Consider the following 22,673-nt stretch of genomic DNA (forward strand, 5'->3'; position numbering starts at 1 on the left):
GGGAAAGGTTGACAGAGCAGATTGGTGAAGTTGGCTTTGCTCACCTTCTTCCTCCAATGGGGTTGATCCCAAACTTGCAGATAAAGCAAGTACAAGGCAGGTTATGGATTTTTAGGTATGAGGAGTGATGAAGCATCACCAGATTGGCCTATTCCATGATTATATATCAAGATTACTGAACCAGGCTATTCAGTCCATCCAGTCTTTGTTGGTGTTTATGCTCCACTCAAGCCCCCTCCCATCTTTCCTCATTTAAATCTACCAGTGTAGCCATCTATTGCCTTCTCCCTTATATGCTTGTTTGGTTTCTGCTAAAATGTATTCATACTATTCACTTCAACCACTCCCTGTGGTAACAAGTCCCACATTCTCACCACTCTTCTAAATTTCCTATTGTATTTCTTGGTGACTAATATTGATGTCCTCTGGTTATGCTGTTCCCCACAAGAGGAAACATTGGATGGAATTTTATGTTTCACCATATTGTCCCAGAAGTGGGCTGGGAGCTTGTCACCTAAGCACCTCCACAGCAATTTTATCAGCAGGGGAGGCATCGGAAAGCCAGCCTGCCCTTGGGCCAATTGAAGCTCTTGAGTGGCCAATTAATGTCAACTTAAGGTCCTTTCCCCACTGCTGCTAGTATTTTACCAGCCGACGGAAGTGTCTACACCCTGTGACGAGGCCACCTATCTGGCCCTGGCAAAATCCCGGATTTATCCCAGGTAGCTGGTTTCATAGCTCTTCTTCATTGGGGATCGCCTGTAGATCCACCATCCCATCACTTCCCCTTTTCATTGGCCGCCAACTCTCAAAGATGGGTCTTACTCTCAGATGGGGGTTTAAGTGCCTTCTTGAGTCAACTAACAAGCAACCTAGCCAAGCAAAGGTAGATTCACTCCAGACTTTTCAGATAGTGGCAGGGCCATTGCCTCCATGTTAAATTATGGCCATTCTCTCAGTATCCACTCTATCAAACCTTTCATAATTTTAAAGACCTCTAGGTCACCGCTCAGCTGCCTTTTTTTCAAGAGAGAAGTGACCCCATCTGTCAATCCTTTCCTGATATGTATGTCTACGCATCCTTGTAAATCTTCTCTACATCTTCTCCCATGCCTCTATATACTTTATGTAATATGGTGACCAGAACTGCATGTAGCACTCTAGGTTTGGTCTAACCAAGGGATACAAGAAAATCAGGTTAAAAGGCAGCAACTGCGTTGCTGCAATCCTCTTGACTCTCTGTTCCTAATGATCTGATGGAGTTCTGTGTCCACAATCCCTCAGACTGCCTGCTCCAGGGGTCTTGTGGTCTGAATAGAAGCTGTCCCTCTTCCTGCTTGCTTCCACTCCTGGTACTGTGCCCCAATTTGTTCTGAAGAAACGGCGCTTTTTTGTCTTTAGTTCTATCTAAGGTTTGTGAATTGTGTGGAGGCTGCCAATCTTTGAATGCTGAGTGTGACATGCAGTGGGCAGCGGACAGGATCAGGATGGTGGCAAACTGCAAAACTTGTCAGTAGGTTACAAGAATAGTGCATAGCTTTCCTTGCACAACCGGGCAACAGCAGTGTGTGCCAGTTCTTCAACTATCGCAGGAACTCCCTTCATTTTTAAAAGTCTGCTTAAAACTCATCTCTTATAAGTTAAAACACACACAGCTCTTCTGTTTCCCTCTTCCTCTATAAAATGCCTTAGGCTGTTTTTCTATGCAAAAAGTACTTCACAAATTCAATCTCTTGTTGAGAAAGGCTGACTGAGAATAGGAGAAAGTACAATGATTCCTGATTTCAACATAGTTTGAAGTAGAATGGAATGCACAGCAAGGTGTTTTGGAGCTTAAGAATGAGAGAGGAAAGATCAAAACAGCACACACCATATTACTAGTAATGAAACAGATCAAGGTGAGAAAGATTGTAATGGAGAGAAAGAGATTGGAAGCTAGAGATATTGAGCAGAATTTTGCTGTCGGCGAGCAGGGGGCGGGGCCTGCTCTCTGACATGAAAAATGACGCAGGATGATGTCAGGCGGAACCCCCGACGTCACCCCGCCCCATTTAAATTTTCAGGAAGGCGGGGGCGCAGCAAAATCAGCTGTATGCCTGCCGACCTGTCAATGGCCAATTGAGGCCATTGACAGTATCATTTAAACAATTAAAGGACCTGCCCGATCAATGTTAAGTTTGGTGGGCAGGCCAGGAGTCCCGGCGGCAAATAGAAAAAACATGAAACCTCATCCACCGGTGGGATGAGGTTTCATGCAGGGCTCTAAAAAGTTTAATAAAGTTTTACTGTAATTTATGAACACGTCCCATCTCATGTGACATTGCTGCCCCACCCGTCCGCACAGGAAGCGCATAGCGCTTCCCACCAGACATCATGCTGGGCGGGCTTTAATTGGCCCTCCCATGTAAAATGGTGGCGGGGCCCAATTCTCTTGGGGGGATCAGCTCCCCGCTCGCCAGAGATTGGGTCGAGCCCGCTCGTCCGGCAGGCAGAAAATTCTGCCCATTGTATGGGCTACCTTTCAAACATGAAGCTTTACCTTGTATCCTTCCAGTAATGTAACATAGGTATAACAATTATCTCGCCAGGTATGAGCTATGAAGATTTGAATTATAATGTAAGATGCTATTGCACTGCTGGCATTGTTTATAGAGTACTTAAGCCCAGTTTATATAAAGAGTAGGACCAGTGTCAATGAGGGGACTTGTTTGTTCAGTGAGGCTGGTAATCCTTCACAAAGGACTAAATAGGTATGTTTTCTCTCTTCAAATTTGGAAAAAATATTATTTTGGATAATTCCAAAACTCATTACCCAATGATGAACAACATGGTAACTGTGAATTAGTTACCATTTATTGCCATGCTTTTCCTCACTGCTGAATTTAGATGCAGGACAGGAACACTGGAAGAGATTTTTGCTATATTGTGAAGAATATAATTTCAGCAACAAAATAGAAGACCACTGTGACTTTGTTTTCTACATGTATTCCAAAATGTTATTTAAATCAGGATTCTTTCCAATCCCATTCATATCATTCTACATTACTAATGTGCAGAAAATTGTTTGTACAATATTATTTGAGAGAACAGAGTGAAATATTTTAAAAGCTGAAGTCTTTCAGTACTAAAGATGTTCATTTAAAAAAAAGACAAACTGTAGATAACGATTGCAAATTCTCTTGGTGTACTATTGTTTCAAAATGTCACACTCTTCAAAGTCTGAAAATAGATTTCAAATAGAAAAGAGGGAATGTCTGTGAATCGGTAAGCTGCAGCTCTTTGATATATTCCAGTTGCCATTAATTCCAGAAATTACACAAAAAGTAAAGCTGATGCTAAAGTTTAATTTTTAATGGCAATTTTCTTAGTATTTTCAAACGTTCATATTTGTAGACACATTTTATGAAAGCGTTGTACATTTGATTATACAGTACTTGCTGGAGGAGTACAGCGGCACATTGAAGTTTCTTGACATGACTGTGCTTTCATAACAAGCCATATGAGTTTAGAGATTGAAGCAATTTGCTTGTGATCCCTGGTCTTGTTTCTTAACAGACCTGTTTGTTGGGCTCATTATCCTTTCCTACCAATGTAGCTGTAGGTAAACAAATAATCTTAATTGAGTCTAAGTGAGAGAAAATGCTACATTAACAAATACAGTTATTTTGAAGTCTCTCTTCCTATCCCCAAGCCAGCATATTACTTTTTATCCAATTTTCTTTCCCTTGTCTTCTGAAGGTGTTGCTGTATGAGTCCAAATTCATGGGTCACCATGAACCTGTACCAGCTGTGGGTTATTTGGCTTTAGGAGTCAACCCTTACCTGGCAGCTAATTTGTGCTAAATTTAACATTGGCAACGAAGGCCCACATACCATCTGGAAAAGCATTAGAAACCCTGAGTCACTTTTCTTCGGGAGGCCAAATGTTATTTCGAGGCAATCAAGCACTTAGCTGGACAATGTCAGGCCTCCAGTCGAATTCTTTTTTTCTTTATTCTTTCATAGAATGTAGGTGTCTCAAGCAAGGTGAGCATTCATTGCCCATCCCTAAATGCGCTTGAACGGAGTGGCTTGCTCGGCCATATTTCAAAGGACAGTTAAGAGTTCAACTACATTGCTGTGGGTCCAAAATCATGTGTAGGCCAGGTCAGTTAAGACAGGCAGATTTCTTTCCTCAAAGGACATTAGTGAACCAGATGGTTTTTACACAATTGACAATAGTTTCAAGGCGCCTATTACTGTCACTAGATTTATTAATTGAATTTAATATCTATCAGAGCATTTGTCTGGGCCTCTGGATTATCAACCCAGTGACATTACAAGTACACCACCATTTCAATGGAAATTATGTTCTGAACAGGATGGAAATCCTGCCCCCGGGAGCTTCCGGCCAATAAGAGGTGCACTGACCACTACCAGTATTGCACACAGGCCTTCACTAGGGATTACCGGTGGATCCCAGGAGAAAGGCGAGTTTATGCAGGATGGGGAGCTGGGAGGGAGCACTGGTGATTGGGGTGGGCATCAAAAGCAAGGACAGGATGCAGTGTTTAGCATCCCGCATATAACCCTCTCTCCACCCCCACCACCTTTGCTGGGTTCCTTGATCAGGCACAATTGTGCCTGAGAAAGAAGGAGCCCTCCTCCTCACTCTCCCCACACCCCCACTAGTGTTTGCCAGGCAGTCTTACTGGATGATGTGTTCCCTGCAGGATGAGACCCTTAAGTGGTCACTTATTGACCTCTGGGCAGGAAGTCTGCCCTCCACCCTTACCTCCTGAAGCTTGAACAGGGCGAGTTAGAAAGGTGGCAGCATGTCCACCTGGACCCTCCTGCCCAAATAAACAGCTCTCCAACCTCCGGGAGGGTTGGGGGTATTAAATTCTGTCCTGAATCTCAGCATGTGCCGTTTTCTGTAGGGGAGGGTCAGTTGGTAACAATCTGGAGTCAGATCTTTTCTTCCTTGACCTAGAGTAGTGAAGCTAGTTAAAATACCCCTATATTACCTTCCCTAGATTAAGGGAGTGAATTCAAGTTTGGCAGAGTGTAAAATGGGCACTCAGCAAATCAGCCACCCTGCATTTGTTTTTTAACAGGTAGGAAAATTAGGCAGGGTGTGTAATGGGTAGACGATCCATTACCGTCATTTTTCCACCCCTGTCAAAGTTTGAGCCACTTGCTTTGCCTTGGATAAGTCCTGGGGGATAGGTTTTACCTTTTTTGCTGGTGGTTACTGGTTGGACCCATCCACATCCAAAATATCTGAATGGAGCCGGCCTGGGTCCAGAACTGACCGTTACACAAGCTCCTGGTTAGCAAATATGAGGGACCTAATGTAGAAGCAAAATGCTGCGGATGCTGGAAATCTGAAATAAAAACAGAAAATGCTGGAAAAACTCAGGTCTGGCATGCTGTGCAGAGAGAAACATGGTTAATGTTTTGAGTCCTATCTGACTCTTTGAGAGACCTAATGCAAGTTTTAAGCAGTCTCCACTGAATTCTAAAATGTAGCCTGATCTAAACAGCGTCTTTCAGTTGTCTTTGGGGTGCAGGACTTGGATTTCTGAGCTTGGTCCTTTTCATGCCTGTAAAACAGGTACAACAGAACCTAATCTCGATCCCAATGTGAGCCCATACTACAACTCTCTGGCAATGTTGTTAATGCTCTGAGGCGCTTCTATATTGCACTGGGTGTTAATTTATGAACCGTGTTATATGTACAAAACAAATTGTTTAATATAAAAGCCTATATCAGATACTATATATCTGTACAGTTTTGGTTAAAACCTTGCAACAAAATAGTGAATTGACTGCATTTAAATATGCCCTTATTAATGGCTATGCCATGGGAGTGGTCATGATGTAATTTATTTGAATACCATTGTTCTATGTATCCCACTAGCAACTGAAAAAGAAAAATTCGATACCTCAGACTTTAGTTTGTTATGGCCCATAACTTCTATTCTACAGGATGCCGGACCTGGCGGTACCCCAAAGATGCACTGGGGGAGCCCACCACACCCCATCCCCTCCAAATACCCCCGAAGTTTCCACGGCCCTTGGTGAGACCACACCTGGAGTATTGTGTGCAGTTCGGGTCTCCTTACCTAAGAAAGAATATACTTGCCATAGAGGGAGTGCAGCAAATGTTCATCAGACTGATTCCTGGGATGGCAGGATTGTTGTATGGGGAGAGATTGGGTCAACCAGGCCTGAATTCACTGCAGTTCAGAAGAATGAGAGGAGATCTCTTTGAAATGTATTAAATTCTGACACGGCTGGATAGACTTGATGCAGGGATCATGTTTCCTCTGGTTGAGGGGTCTAGAGGGGTCACAGTTTCAATATGGGGTAGGCCATTTAGGACTGAGATGAGGAGAAACTTCTTCACACAGAGGGTGGTGAACTATGGAATAATCTACCACATGCTAAGTCATTGAATATATTTAAAAAGGAAATAGATAGATTTCCAGACTCTAAAGGTGTTAAAGGGTATGGGGAGAGAGCAGGAGTATGGTGTTGAGATAGAGAGTCAACCATGATCATATTGAATGACGGAGCAGGCTCGAAGGGCCGAATAACCCATCTGCCTATTTTCTATGTTTCTCTATCTTACAGGAATAGTTTTCCAGGAAAGTTAAAAGAATTAAAACCATTTCTAACTCCTGGATAACTATAGTACTGACCACCAACCCCCCACCACCCCTCCCCTCACCACCAATTTACCCTCTCAATCCCCATGGTACCTGCAGACTACCCAGCATGGGACATCTCCACCAGCCCCCGACTACCTCCTCGACTCTCCTGACTACAACCCCCACAACTTCCGACTGCCCTCCCCATTCCCCCAACTACCTTCCTGAGCCCCCCATGGGAACGCCCAACTGCCCTTCCCTACTTCCATCCCCACCCCCAGGCTACCCCACAGACCCCAACTACCATCTTTGACCACCCCCTCACTGGACATGCTCCCCCTGCCACTGACTACCTGACCCTGCCTCCACTGACCACCGAACCACAGCCCCACTGATCACCCCCGCCACTGATCACCCTGCCCGCTGACCAACCCACCCTCCCATCCTACCCATTTACCTTACACATGTACCTTCTCCCTGGCTTCTCAAAGTGGCTGGACTTAGCTGCCATAAAGCAGGTAGGTTTAGTGCCGTAAAAAAGGGGGCATGTCTTCCTCACCCTGGACTCTTCTGCACTTGACTGAAGGCCTTGGGAACCTGCTGCATTGCATCTTTCACACCCGGCCCAAGTTTGAAGGTCAGGCGAGAAAGGTGCAGATGCATTTCAGTGTAAGTAAATAGGAGCAGAGTGACAATCTGACTGTGTTTGCCACTCCACAGAAGTTATGGCCCTATATCAATATTAACCACCAATAAATCTTAACCTAAGCCCTATGCATTGTTGATTTTCTTACTCTTTTGATTTACTTACGTTGCTGCACGGATTTGTTTTACATTAACTCTTTGAGAGTGCTGCAAATTCATAAGTGAGAAACTAGAAATAGTTCCAGGAAGAAGCCATACAAGAGTAACCACTGTCTAATAGTCTTAACTGACATTATATCACTCTAGCAACTGTATGTCGGTAGAAGAATGCACTTTTTTGATAGAATTTATTGAAGGAAGATGTTAAAGGCAGCTAGATCAATGATGGAACAGTATAAAAACCTGACTGGGAATGAAATGGCCACCATTATGCTCTTCTTCTCTTCGATATAAACATACCAATCATACACAAGGATTGGTGAAATAATAATATGGCCTGAATTTTTCAGGCGGTGGCGGGCGTGGAGCCGACCGCTGTCTGTGATCAGCTCCGCACCAGCATTTTATGTGGGCAAGCCAATTAAGGTCCGTCCAGTGTAAGATGTGAATGGTAGTGCTACCTATGCAGGCTGGGGGAGGAGAGAGAGTCGGGGCCAGCGCTCTTTTGCACATCTTCCTGAGGCATGGAGCTACCTCAGGGAGATTGAATCACTGCTGAAAATATTAAATACATGGAGTAAAAATTTATTTGAACATGTCCCATCTCATGTGACTGTGTCATAAGAGACGAGACATGTTTTTATATGTAGGAAATTTTTAAAATTAAATTAATAAATGCTTTAGGAAACCTCATCCTGCTCATGGATGAGGTTTCCTAAAAAGCGCGAAAACCGCTTGGCCTTTGCGCCTGCCTGCCAATCTTAAGGTTGAACGGGCAGCATTAACAATTAGCTTAATCACTTCTTTAATGGCCTTAATAGGCTGTTTACATATTGGCAGGCGCACATTCGACTCTGGCGCCCGCCCACCGAAAGAAACATCGCGAGACAGCGAGGTGACATCAGGACACAAGCCCAACGTTGTCACGCGTTGGCGTGTTGGGCTCATCACCAGACGCCGACTGAAAAGTCCTGCCCTATGAGTTCGTAATTTGTTCGTCTAGATTCTTGACTGACAAGTAGAGGCCACAATCAGATCAGCCATAATCTTATCAAATGGCAGAGGAGGCATGAAGTTACATTGTTTCATAGTTTGCCATTGTGAGATTTGAACTCTTGATACTCTTTTGAGTAAACATGTTTCCATCTGTTTCAGATGAAGTTACATTGTTTCATAGTTTGCCATTGTGAGATTTGAACTCCTGATCTTGGGGTTACAAACCCAGTACCATAACCACTTGGCTATTTAGGCCAAGCATCACCTAGTTGTAACCCTTTCGAGTACAAACATGTTTCCATCTGTTTCAGATGAAGTTATATTGTTTCATAGTTTGCCATTGTGAGATTTGAACTCTTGATCTTGGGGTTACAAACCCAGTACCATAACCACTTGGCTATTTAGGCCAAGCTCAGGCCTTCTGTAAGATGTAATGAATCCTCCTGACTCTTGAGTGAGATCACCTGCTGTTTAATTTCTGTTCCAACTTAAACTTGACAGCAGGTAGATTTGTACTTTTTAAGCTCTCCCAAATTTGAACAATTCTACCAGAACCTACTGCTGGCTGTCGGAACAGAGGTGCAATCCCAGAAAAAAAGGGATGGTGTGTGTCGGATTCCTACAGGGATGCAGAATCACCCACATACAGTTGGTTTTGATAGTTGTTTCATTTTCACACAAATTTTCTTCTGCTGAATATGGAAGGATTGAGGATTGTATTTTGCTCATCAAATCTTCAAAACCATGCTGCCACCCTGCCACCATATTACATTCTTCCTCTCTTCGACATAAATGTACCAATCATACACAAGGATTGGTGAAACAATAATGTGGGCTCTTTACTTGAAGATGAGACTATATACAGATGGTATTCACTTGGGGGGCTAGGTATAGTACATTTAATCTCTACTACTGCTTGTAGACTGACTACAAGTCATGAGACTAATACATCACATCCTGTCAAGGTGTATAATGGTTAACAGTAGTTTAAGATAAGCTCCTTAAAGGTGTATGCACATCATAGCAACCCCCAACATGCACAGCAACCATCAGACAGTTGCTCATTTAAAGCAGAAAAACAGATGGATAAATTTAATGGATAAACATGAAGGGGTGAGGCTAGTGGGCAGTCAACTGGAAGTTGTTGATGAGCAAATTTATACAATGTGGAGACCTTGAGCAGAAAAAAAATCTTAATATTATCTAAGAGAATGTTATGTAGCTACAATCATACAAACTTTTAATTTTGAGAATGTTTATAACATAATGGTTAGGCAATTCTTGTCCAAATTGCCCTAGTCAGATATCATTTATTATATGGTACACCCCAGCATTTGATTTTTTTAAAATTCTTTCACAGGATGTGGCATTGCTGGCTAGGCCAACATTTGTTGCCCATCCCTAAATTATTGTTTTTAGAAGTAAGACTGAATTTCCACATGCACATTGCGTTAAATATAGAAACAGTTCCAATAAGGCAGAATTTTGTCTTTAGCACCTGGCTGGAAATATTACCTGGGTACAGAGCAGAGTGCAAAGTGGCAAAGAGAAACATCCAGATGCCCATAACTGAGCTGGGGCGTGAATGTTTTTCCATTATTTTAACTAGAAGTAAAATTGAGCAGGTTTCATTACAGGACTGTGATCCTACATGCACAATTTTACTGTCCATCTTGCACCTGAGTAGTGCTTGCTGCCAAGGTGTTAAAGGCTAAATTCTACCCTAGAATCTTTTTTGGGGATGCCCATATTTGATCAGGAGCAGTTAGCAGTAATTTGAGTTGTAAATGAAACTTTCTGCTGATATGCCATAGCATAAGGGATCTTCTGGTTGGGAGATTTGAATTCCACTGCAAATTGCCATGAATTTTACACATGATGCTAATTTAATGAATTTAACAAAACTGACCATTATATTGATGATTTACTTGTTTGGAACTAATTAAATCAAGAATTGTAGTTTCCCAGTACAAGAACACCAAACATTTTGGAGATACCCTCCATTGGTGCAGTTGTGGTAGAGTGGAACCCTTTCCCCAACATTGAACTGGCCCAAATTTGAAATTCTGACTTAAATACTAGGGAAATTTGCATGGCTAATGTGTGTCATCCAGCGATAGCTCTGCCCCTGCAGGTCTACTTAAAGAAAAGACTGGCTCATCAGTTAACAAAATGATCCAGCAGGCTTCCCTTTCTCAGGTATTGGTTTGTCAGAAATGCTGCAGAGGATTTACTTTAGGAATCTGACTGGATCAAATCGACAGCCCTTTATAAAATTGGTGGGGTATAGAACAGATAGCCAATTCAATCCTGTCTGTTTCCCACTGGGCTGCTTAGAGCAGAGTTAACTTCATTGTATCACTTTAAATATTCTCAAAAAGCATGTTTTTGTGTTCACCTATGGTCTTTGGAAACATCCACCAATGAGAAAATCAAATTGAATAGCTTATGAACACAGCTTAAGGTAGGAATGACATTATTTTTACTTACACCCCTCCCAGCCTAATCCAGAATTCTAGTTGTAACATTCTGGTTACAGCCAAGGAATCATACAAATATTAACTGTACAGATAGCATCTCAGCAGTGCTGCATCAATGTGAATTTATAGCAAAGACCTAATTGTATCTTGTCTACATTATTGACAGTTATCTTCCTTTCGAAAGGTCATGTTAAAGATGTCTGGAATTAGAAACGAATGAGTCACAACTAGTTGCTATGGAAATCTGTCCATATTATATTGCTGTAGTAATATGACTTGCTCATTGTGCCATTGAAATTTTCACAGAAGGCACATGAAAAGGAAAATGGAAGAAATGCATAAGTAATAGCTGCTATTTGTTTGTCTACAATAGTTTTTCACTTACTGGTTTTGCTGGTGCATATCTGTGACTGGTAAAGGATTGAATGTTTGTATTTTTCTAATAGTAACCTACATATTTCTGATCTGTATGACTTGCTGCTACTTTCTGGGCAAAGAGATAGAATTTTAGAATAGGCTTGGACATAGGACATTATTTTATGCCTGTTGCTGCCTGTGACATCGCATGTAGGGAAATAACTGAAGTCAAGTTACCATGAGGTGCTCGACCAGTTTATTTGTGTAATTTGAACCGTGATAAGTATTTTTATCTATTTTATAATCATCATGTGGAACATTCCACAAAAATTAATACAATATTGGTCTAAATAATTGTGCTTGAAAAACTAGTATTGTAATATTTCTCTGCATTGTCCCAATAATAAAAACATTCTTTCCAAAACCTTACCGAAGAAAGACTTCATCTCACTCAGATTTCTCAAATATAAACAATGAGTCAACGTGCTGTGACAGCTTCGTATTTTCAATAAACCTAGGACATGCATTAAAATGTAATGGTATTTTAGCCATTGGGCTCTCTTCAGGCAAAACATGTGGGGGAAAGAGCTGCCTGAAGAAAATCCACATGTACTCTTAAAAATTCCAGAGTTACCAATATTGGCCTTTAAAACTTTCTAGCTACAGGGAACACCTATGGGAAGATTTTCTTGGGTTGCTACTCAGGCACACTTGATTGCCTTAATGAAGACCCAAGAAAATCCCCTCTTTACACACAGTAAAGATATATTGTAAAGTGGTGTTTGGCAAATTCAATTTTTAGTGTATGCTGTGAAAGGTTTGAGGTGAGCGTGTGTTTTTTTTGAGGTGAGCGTGTGTTTTTTTTGAGGTGAACGTGTGTTTTTTTGAGGTGAGCGAGTGTTTTTTGAGGTGAGCGAGTTTTTTTTGAGGTGAGCGAGTTTTTTTTGAGGTGAGCGAGTTTTTTTTTGAGGCGAGCGAGTGTTTTTTGAGGCGAGCGAGTGTTTTTTGAGGCGAGCGAGTGTTTTTTGAGGCGAGCGTGTGTTTTCTTTAATAAGAAAGGTTCTATGATAAAGATGATATGGTAAATTTTAGGTTTCTTTTTCCTAATACAGCCTGTTTTAAGCTGAAAAGTGGAGGAATAAATAATCATGTAAAATGAGGCCAGTAATTATTGAGTGAAAAATCAATAATAATATAGGCTATTAATCATTTTCCCCTCACTTCTGTTTTCAATTTATCGATTTCTGAAGTGATCGAATATAAACAATTGGATTTCATGGCAGCATGTAAACTGCAATTTATAGTCAAATTTACTGTAGACATTGTGCATTTTATTCAGAAGTGTCAAATATAGTGTTAAAAAAACCACACAAGGTTTGCATCATCTGCTAAGTGATTGATTTGATAGATTTCACTGCAAGCTTGCTCCAATTTAAGATCCTCTGGATGAAATAAATTCTAGTTATGAATATCTTGTGCTTGTCATAGTTTATGATGTGATTTTGTGGTTATTTATGACTAAATCACAAAACTTTGCATCCAGACAGCATATTGATAATGGTATTGGACTGGTGATCCAGGGGCCCGGATAAATACCCTCCACATATTGTAGAATTATTACATCCATAGAATTACATAGAATATACGACACAGAAATAGGCCTGTTGATGCAACCAATCTGTGCCATGTTTATACTCCCATCTTTCTTCATCTGAATCTACCTTCATAACCATCTATTCCCTTCTCCCTCATATTCTTGTCTAGCTTCCCCTTTAAATGTATCTATTCGCTTCAATCACTTCCTGTAGTAGAGAGTTCCACATTCTCAGCCCTCTTTGGGTAAAATTCCTGCAGCAATGTCCTGGAGCTAAGATTATTAATGCCCAACAACCAAAGCCATCTTCCTTTGTGCTAGCTATACTCAACTAGTGGAGTGTTCTTTCCCTGATTTCCATTGACTTCAGTTTTTCTCGGGCTCCTTGATGCCACACTCAATCAAATAAGAACATAAGAAAGAAGCAGACTGCTCCACCGTTCAACGTGATCAAGGTTGGCCACAGTCTTCTGGGGTAGAGACATCCAATACTTCACAACTCTTTGAGTGAAGAAATTTCTCCTCCATATTAGCCCCAAATGACCAGTCCATATTTGGCTCTGCAGCCCTGGTGGAACACAAACTGAGCATCGGTGAGCAGGGTATTGCCGAGTAAGGGTCACTTGATAGCACTGTCAATGACACCTTCCATCAATTTGCTCCATCAATGAATATATTTAAGGCTGAGGTAGACAGATCTTTGGTCACTCAGGGAATTGAGGGATATGGGGAGTGTGCAGGAAAATGGAGTTGCGGCAGTAGGCCAGCCTTGATCACATTGAATGGTGGAGCAGGCTCAAAGGGCATCGCTGCAGGAGCCCCTCAGGGCAATATCCTAAGCTCAATGATCTACAGCTGCTTCATCAATGACTTTCCCTCCATCATAAGATTAAAAGTGGGGATGTTCATTGATTGCACAGTGTTCAGTATCATTCACAACTCCTCAGTTACTGAAACAGTTTGCTCTGCATGCAGCAAGATCTGGACAACATTCAGACTTGGGCTGATAACTGGCAATTAACATGTGTGTCACACAGTTGCCAGGCACTGACTAAGTCCAACAAGAGAGGATATAACCATCTCCTCTTGACGGTCAACAACATTACCATCACTGAATTGCCCATCATCAATATCCTGGGGTTACCATTGACCAGAAACCCAACTGGACCAGCCGTATAAATACCGTGGCTACAAGAGATCAGAGACTGGGGATGCTGTAAGTTCACTTCCTGACTTCCCAAAGCCTGTCCACCGTCTACAAGAGACAAGCCAGGAATGCGATGTAATACTCCCCAGTTGCCTGGATGAGTGCAGTTCAAACAACACTCTAGACAGGACAAACCAGCCCACTTGATTGGCACCTTTATGCATTCCCTCCATCACCAGCACATGGTGGGAGCAGTGTGTACCATCTACAAGATGCATTGTAACAACTTGCAAAGCTTCTTTCGACAGCATCTTCCAAACCTGTGACCATTACCACCCAGAAGAACAAGGACAGCAGATGCATGGGGACACCCCCACCTGCAAGTTCCCATCTGAGTTACACATCATCCTGACACTTAGAGCTATATCACCGTTCCTTCACTGTTGCTGGGTCAAAGTCCTGGAACATCCTTTATGACAGCACTGTCAGTGCTGTCAAGTGGACTGTAGTGGTCTGGAAGGCAGCTCACCACTACCGTCTCAAGGGCAATTAGGGATGGGTAACAAATGCTGGCCTTGCCAGCAATGCTAACAACCTATGAGCAAATAAAGATGAAGGAGAGATGAGACAAGGGCTTGGGGGGAAAGTACATTTTATGTTTTAATACTTCTGACAGAGAGCAATGGGACTGCGTTGTGAAATAGTTTGTTCCAGTTGTAAAAGAAAATAGTACATATTTTAGAGCACATTTTGTCATTATCAGAAAGAACAGACTCTTGCCAAATTGCGACACAGTGAACTTTTCACAGTTCATTTAACAGTGCTGCTTTTTTTTGTTCATGTTCAACTGGGCAATAATGATTGATGTGTATCAGCAAGATTTATGGGTATTGCATGATAGCATAAAGCTTATTTGTTGTCATTATTTGAAGTCAAAATTTCCCATGTTCAGTCTTGGTGAGTGAAGCTTTGTGCTTAGAATGCAATTTAAGAATTTATCTTTTATGCATTGTCATAAATTTCTATTTGGAAGCCAGATTTCCTCCTCATTAAGGGTTTAGCGATAGCTGAAATAACAAAGATTTTATTCACTGGTTCAAAGGTATCCTTAGAGCCATGTAAAATGATGCTTTGGTGTAAAAGAGCAGAATTATTTGATATTGATAAAGATCTGATTATGGCTTGGAGTAAAAGCTGGGGAGTAATTTTAATTTTTGATAGGGCCGGAAACTGCTGATAATGGATTGGTCACCTGTGATAAACACTATTCGATTTATTTCACCATTGAAGTCAAAAAAGGCTTTGGATGATACTGTTTCGATTCTGTTTTTAATAGATCAAAACCAAGTTGGAAAGCTTAAGTCCTTTTCAGAGGTTGCCTTCGTATGTTTTTACTTCAAAACATGTTAACTGTCCAGCAGTGATTGAATATGTAACCGTAAATATTTAGATTGAATCAGAATTAAAAAAGAAAGTCTGTCTATCATTCATTTTGCTCTAAACTGAGTAGACAAAAATGTCTACAATTAAAATAATTAGGGTGATGCATCAATCAATAGAGCAGAATGAATATGGAGCTTAATTAGTTGATTTTCTCCATAATTTTTTTGTATTAAAAAAAATGCACTAATTAAACATAGATTTCAGTTTAACTTCTTTTTTCCCACTTTGCTTCAAATATAGCTCAGTTGAGTTAGAAATGCAGTGAAACTCAATCCTGATCCAGGAAAATCAGTTAAACTCATTGTTATAATCTCTTTCTTGAGACTTCCCAAAATGTGACAGTTGGATATTGACAACCATGATGGATCACCATCAAATAATGCACCTGCTCACAGTGATTAGTATGTTGGAGTCAGCACTTAGCCAGATCTCCCTGTCTGAGGATTCTTTTGACCACCATTCTGTTTTATTGTCATGCTGATGCTATATTTCTGATATAATGACAAAACTCTGCACACCATAGCTGAAATAAGCCATTGACATAGTCAAAAGAAGCTTTGTAGTGATGTGACAATGAAATAGTACAGACCAGAAAAGATTTAGTTTGATCGTTGGTGGGGGTTCATTAGCTGATGTAGGGTAATCCTGGAGATACTGCAATTGCCTTCAGGATGTCCTGTTAGGAAAGAATAAAACTAAGTTCCCAGTCCTGATTATTTAGCATAAGTTCTGCTAAATAAAACCTGAACTTTGGATGAGAACAGGTTATGGCCTCCACTGCACACATAACCAATTGACACACGCTACCTTCATGTGAAAAATGATCATCGAAAGGTACAGGAGAGCCAGAAATCTGTATGAGTTGCTATGTTCAGATGAGGCAGATAAAAGGGAAAAAAATCAAAGGGAAGAGATAGAGAAAACAGAATCTTCAAATCCAACGCATTATGGTCTAACTGCTATAAAATTCTAAAGCAACAAACCTATGATCATCTCTATTATTTGGCCCATAAAGTGTCACTGGCAATTCTAGGTAAGACTGCCTCAAGTAGTCACAAGTGACATGAAATTAATAAGGTTTAATATTCAAACAAATCTGTGAATACTTCAGCAAGTGAATAACATTGATCTTTGTGATGATGCTTTAATTCCTCCTGGCCTGGATAGCTGCATTTTGCTTTTAGAAACTTCACTCCTATTTTTCCCCTTTGCAGCATCTGTGCTTCTCTTCTCGTTTTGCTTGTGCAATATTAGCTACTCATTTAAAAAATATAGCTTAACCTCCCTCCAAGCTTAGGGGAGGGGTCAGAATGGCTTTACATATGCTGCACTGCATGTGCTCATGGAATTAAGAAAATCAATTAACTAAAAGAAGCCTGACTATGTCTTTGAAAACTTGATTTCTTTCTTTTTAATATTTTATTTCCTGTTCAATTTCTACTACCTGTCTATATGTTTCATATAGATTCACTTAATCCGTTATTCAATTAATGGATTTGTGAAATGCATACTTAAGTAATATTTTAAATGAATGCTGCTTGCCAGATTTTGTGAAAGTGCAGGATATTTGTGTGTTTATTTGGATTTATTGTGGAGGTGGTTTCCAATTGTTTAAATTATGCTGAAAACCAATATTAAGTATTGAAATTAGATGGGAACCCCCACATTAATACAGTAAAGTTCCTGCACTATTCACTAGGGATGAGCGTTTGAATTTTGGCTTTGGCTTTGGAAGATGAAAGTTTGCCTATTCATAAAGGCCAAGTCAAAGAACAACCCTGACAGCCCAGAGCAATGTGCTATCTTCTCTTGATAAACCAAGGAACAGAAGCATATTCCCCCATTAAACTGCTACACATCACATGCATATGCATCACGAGACTGGCAAGGAATATACACATAAACACATGGCAAGATCAACAGAGCCCAGGCCCATGCAACTGCTACCTGCAGCAACACTCAAGACTGATATCAGATAATACACATAGATACATAGCCATCACAGGACTATTGAAAACTGAATATGTCTCTGTTGACCCCCCTCTCATTCTCCCTTCCAAAACTGCCTGCCCTATTGCGGAAATTGAAGTACACACTTGCCTATGAGATCGTTGTAAATTTAGTGTATGCTTGTAACTAGCCTCCCCCCCCACCAAAAAAAGCACCTAAAGTGCTACAGTTATAGGACCATCAAGAATCAGACAGTCCTTATAAGATCACTGAAGATTGGAGTTATATTTATAATTAAGCAATATAGAACTATCTCTTGTTCCTCAACAAATTGGCCAGGAATGTTTAAGTGCAATTATTTTAGCTACAACTACCAAATTAAAAGAAACAAGACCTGGAAAACTTATGTCTTTGTGAATAAATTGAAATATTAAATTCTGACCACTTTGGGTTTTCAGTTTGGCTGAGCGCTCATCCCTATTAGTCACAGAGGGTTGCTTATCAGAAAAATGTCACATTGCAGCAGTTTGAATTACAGGAATTGAAAGCTCCTGTTATTTGCTTGCTAACAGTATAATACCACTCTGCAATGCCAATGGTTTAATTTCTTACACCGTGACTCTTCTTTTCTTAATTCCCACATGACAGCAAGGTGGGAGTGAAATCACCCCCACTCCCCGGGAGAGATTGTTACGTCACAGGGTAACTTTCCAGGATCAGATGGTCCCAAGTCGTCAGGAGGTAAAGGCTTAATAAGCACGTACTTGTAGTGCTGGACTTCTGTCATAAGCTCGAAAGGAATCTTGAGATCTGAATTACAAGAAGTCATGCTTTACCTGTCCATGTAAAGTCACACCAGCATTATTAACCAGCTTTTCCCCAGCAATAACAAATTGGCCAATTTTTTGTGAAATGAATGCATCTTGTGGCTTGAAATCCTGTCATTTGCATGTAATTAATCACATTTCCAAATGTTGCATTTAAGCAAAACCGATTGTTCTATTAAATGTCTTGGTGGCATTAAGTAATTTTGCAATAAAGTTGAAACTGTGGTAAATTGTTGGAAAAATCCAAATGTTAGTGAGTAAACAATTTTCATATACAAGGTTCTCTTCCAAAACTGGTATGCAAACAAATATTATCGTATTACCAAGTTGAAACTTTCTTGCATTGAAGAGATTTTTTTATGAGTACTTTATTTTGTTGAAGAAAATGAAAGGAATGCATCCAGTCAGGTCTAACTTACCAAAATGTGCTTTTCCGAAATCTTTTTCAAAAATTGAGTTAATAATGAGCTGTTTGGCTTTTCATTTGCAGGTATCACTGTTTTTTAAGGCTATGCACAGGAACTTGAGTCTACAAATTACATGATGGTCCCAGCGTGATTCTGGAGCTATCCCCACAGGAAGGGAAGCCAGAAAATAGGGTGCATCCAGGAATGTCTGGGTTTCTACCCACTTCTTAAATTTCCATGATTTTGTGAGCACATCTCCCCAGTTAAGTGTGTTACAGGTTGTGTCTGTGTCTCTGCAGGCTACTCAGAGATTCCCACCATTCCCACCAGTGGGACCAATGTCTGCTGAGAGCAAGTAGAGTTTAAATTTGGGGAGGTCAACACTGAATTATCCTGGAAGTGGCAAGGTGGTGCTCCAAGATCACATTAGCTCCATGGGTCAAGTGCCCTGCTGCTACGGGCACAGGCACCTACCACCAAACCCCCAACAAACATTGTTGAAATGTTCCCATCCCCAGGAATTGGACTGGGGTCACCACTAGGACAGAAATTCTGTACTTCCATCATGCTGAAAGCGCAACGGTGCAACAGAATATTTGGCATATTTTTCAACTTTCTGTTTCTTGATGGGGAATTTTAAACCTCAAAAATGGATGGATTTGGGTTGGGTGGAAGATGATTGTTAAATATCTGAAATCTACCACTGGCTTTCCTACTTTTTATGTTCTTTCATGGGGTGTTGGCATCGTTGACAAGGCCACCATTTATTGACCATCCCTAATTGCCCTTGAACTGAGTGGTTTGTGAGGTCATTTGAAGGGCAATTAAAAGTCAACCACATTGCTGTGGATCTGGAGTCACGTGTAGGCCTGACCAGGTAAGGATGGCAGATTTTTTTTTCTTTATTCTTTCATGGTATGTGGACATCGTTGGTAAGGCCAGCATTTATTTCCCATCCATAATTTCCCTTGAACTGCATGGCTTGCTAGGCCATGCCAGAGGGCAGTAAAGGATCAACCACATTGCTGTTGGTCTGGAGTTACATGTAGGCCAGACAGGATAAGGATGGCAGATTTCCTTCCCTAAAGGACATTAGTGAACCAGATAGGTTTTTACCTAGACAATGGTTTCATGGTCACCATTACTGAGACTAGCTTTTTTTTTTAAATTGCAAATTGAATTTAAGTTTCACTAGTTGCCATGGTGGGATTTGAACCTGTGTCCCCAGAGCATTAGCCTGGGTCTTTGGATTATTATTCCAGTGACATTACCCTACATCACTGCCTCCCCTGAATAATTTTGTGGTTGCCATTACTGAGGCCAGCTTTCAATTTATTACTTGAATTTAAATTCCTCCACCTGCCATGGTGGGATTTTGAACTTGTCCTCTCAGAAGTTCAACAGAGGTTCAGCCTGGGCCTCTGGAATTACTAGCCCTGTGACATTATCACTTTCAGTTCTAACAGCTGTTGTCAAAGGTAGAGTGCACAAGTAACTAGCTTGCAGGAAACGAGTTAGTCATTTAAATATTATAATGAGGCTACTTGCCTCAGAATTAACCACTCCCTTAAATTTAACCCAGGCCTTGGGAAACCCAGCAGCTAAAAAGAGGTGAGGACTGCTGGTTCCAGGAGGTAATTGTCTTTGCAGTTAACTGCTTGATCCAATTTGCTTGCTTCAGCCACTTTCTGTGATCAGGCACCCCACTGCCGTTCCCCTTCCAATCTCCGCAACCCCCCCCCCCCCCCCCCTCCACCCCACCCCACCACGTTTCTGATCTCCTCTCTGTGTTCTGGTCTTTCCCTGGTCTTTCTCCCAACCCTGGCCTGTGATCACCTACCTAGCTTCCAATCTTTGAATCACTCTCTCCCTTTTTGCTCTCTGGCTACTTCCTGGTGCTGAAGGCATACCTACTTGAGCCAGCCGGCCTCTCAATCTGACTGACTGAGCTCGGGAAATGGAAATAAAAATACAAATCAGTCCTACCATTAAATTTGCTAGAAATTGAAGGTGACCACAAAGCTGCCTCCAACTCTGCTGCCTCCTTCCATCCTGAACCTGGGATAAGACAGGGACCTCTTTCTCATTGTATGATCTTAACCCGGCTGTGTCTTTGAAACCATATTAGATAACATTTTAGACTTCAGTGGAATTCATTTTTGGCAATGCCTGGTTAGTGATTTTGAGACTATGGCTTACTTGCCTGAGGCAGTACCAACAGTATCTGGTATTATGACAAGACCAAAAATTCATCATGAAAGTTCTGTCATCAAATTTCTGCTATAATAAAATGCCAGGCAATTTCCCGACTTGCGCTACCCGCTTTGGCAGCAAAAATCTAGCCCGACGTTCTAGTAGTCTGTGCCAAATGTCTAAGCACCCTTATCTCTGGATGTACCAACTGCACTATTACTTATATGATCGCTTTATTACAGTATGTTCTCTCAAGACAGGGCCAATAAACTGCAGTATAGGGCTAGCACAATTGATGGATCAATGATAAATCTGAGTTGGCAGCACCCTCCTGCCATGTTGTATCTAAGAATAGATAATGGCCCAGATCTTCCGGTCTCCATCTCATTGGAGACCAGACGTGCAACCCAAGATCGTGCATCGGGACCCCACCAAAGTTCTGATGCACTGACCTTTGTAGGAATTGCCCAGGAAGTTTCAAGTTCTGATGGGCAATTCTCCTGCTTCTCTGAGTCAGAGTCAGAAACTTCAGACGGTTCTGACGCACTCACCTGGATAGTTAGCCCTGAAATGTTAAACAGAAAAATCCTAGTCTAACTCCTGGGTAACTACAGAACCCTAGTCATTCACACTGACACCCAATGCGCCCCCACCACCCCCCACCCTGAATCTACCCTGTTCCAACCCGACACGACTACCCGTCCTGACCCAACCTGACACGACCACCTCAATACATTCACCCACCTACCCACCTCACTCCCTGCCACCTACCAATCTGCCATCCTACTCATCTGCCACCCTACCTACTTCCCTAATTGCCTCACAGACCTTACCCACTTACCTCACCCACCCTACAACCCTGCCCACTCACCCATTCACTCAGTCACTGACATTCACACTTACCTTATGGCAGCTAGTGCCGTCAAGAGTGGGTGTTGTTTGTCTCTCTAGAAATGAGTTAATTGAATGCATGAAAGAGAAATGATGAAAGATATGATATGTCCTGAGGACTCAGGAATGCTCATTTATTGTCGAAGAACTCATGGCCCAGATCTTCCGGTCTCTGGATTATCGAAGACCAGGCGTACAACCAAAATGCGCTTTGTGACATGTCAAAAGACCCGATGCATTGGCCTCCATGGGAATTTTCTAGGAAGTTTGAACTTCCAAACGGGCACTTCCTCTGCTCCCCCAGACCCTTCGCAAAAGCATCCTCACATGGATAGTTACCCAGCAAATGTTAGACAAAAAGATCCAAGTCTACCTCCTGGGTAGCTGCACAACAGACCCCCCCCAATCATTCACACTGATCCCCTGACTCCCTGTTGCCACCCCCCCCCCCCATCCCACCCGACTGCCCTCCAACTACACCTCATGACCCCCACCGCCCCCCTCCCCGACCTGACTAACCATCTGGCCTAACCCACCAACCCCTCCTGATCATGCTAACTCCGACCATCCGACTACTCCCCAACCCGGCCTGACTAGCCCCCACCACCCGATCAGACCTGACTACCCTCTAATCCACTATATCTACACACCCATCTACCCACCTCAATCACTTGTCACCCTACCACCTACCCACCTACTACCCTACCTACTTAAACTCTACGACCCTACCTACCTCCTACCCTGCCATACTACCCACCTTCCACCCTACCCCTTATCCCCCATTCCATACACCAACCCACCTTACATCCTACCCACTTATCTGACCAATCCTACCCAACTAGCCACTTAACCTCACCCACCCTATCCGCTTACCTACTTACCTACCACCCAACCCATTCTCTCATTCACCCATTCATTAACATTGACCCATTAACTAATATTTACACTG

The 22,673-nt window shown here is 41.8% G+C and overlaps 1 protein-coding gene across 1 annotated transcript in view; it reads left to right on the plus strand.

Moving 5' to 3' along the window:
- Positions 1–22,673, plus strand: part of ank2b (ankyrin 2b, neuronal) — an 882,930-nt gene that overhangs the window by 189,417 nt on the left and 670,840 nt on the right. Inside the window, exon 3 of the mRNA XM_041195707.1 lies at positions 18,055–18,147. Within this exon, the coding sequence (XP_041051641.1) occupies positions 18,055–18,147 (93 nt within the window). The remainder of the gene's footprint in view (positions 1–18,054; positions 18,148–22,673) is intronic.

This window comes from Carcharodon carcharias, chromosome 1 (assembly GCF_017639515.1).
Source record: "Carcharodon carcharias isolate sCarCar2 chromosome 1, sCarCar2.pri, whole genome shotgun sequence".
NCBI lineage: Eukaryota > Metazoa > Chordata > Chondrichthyes > Lamniformes > Lamnidae > Carcharodon > Carcharodon carcharias.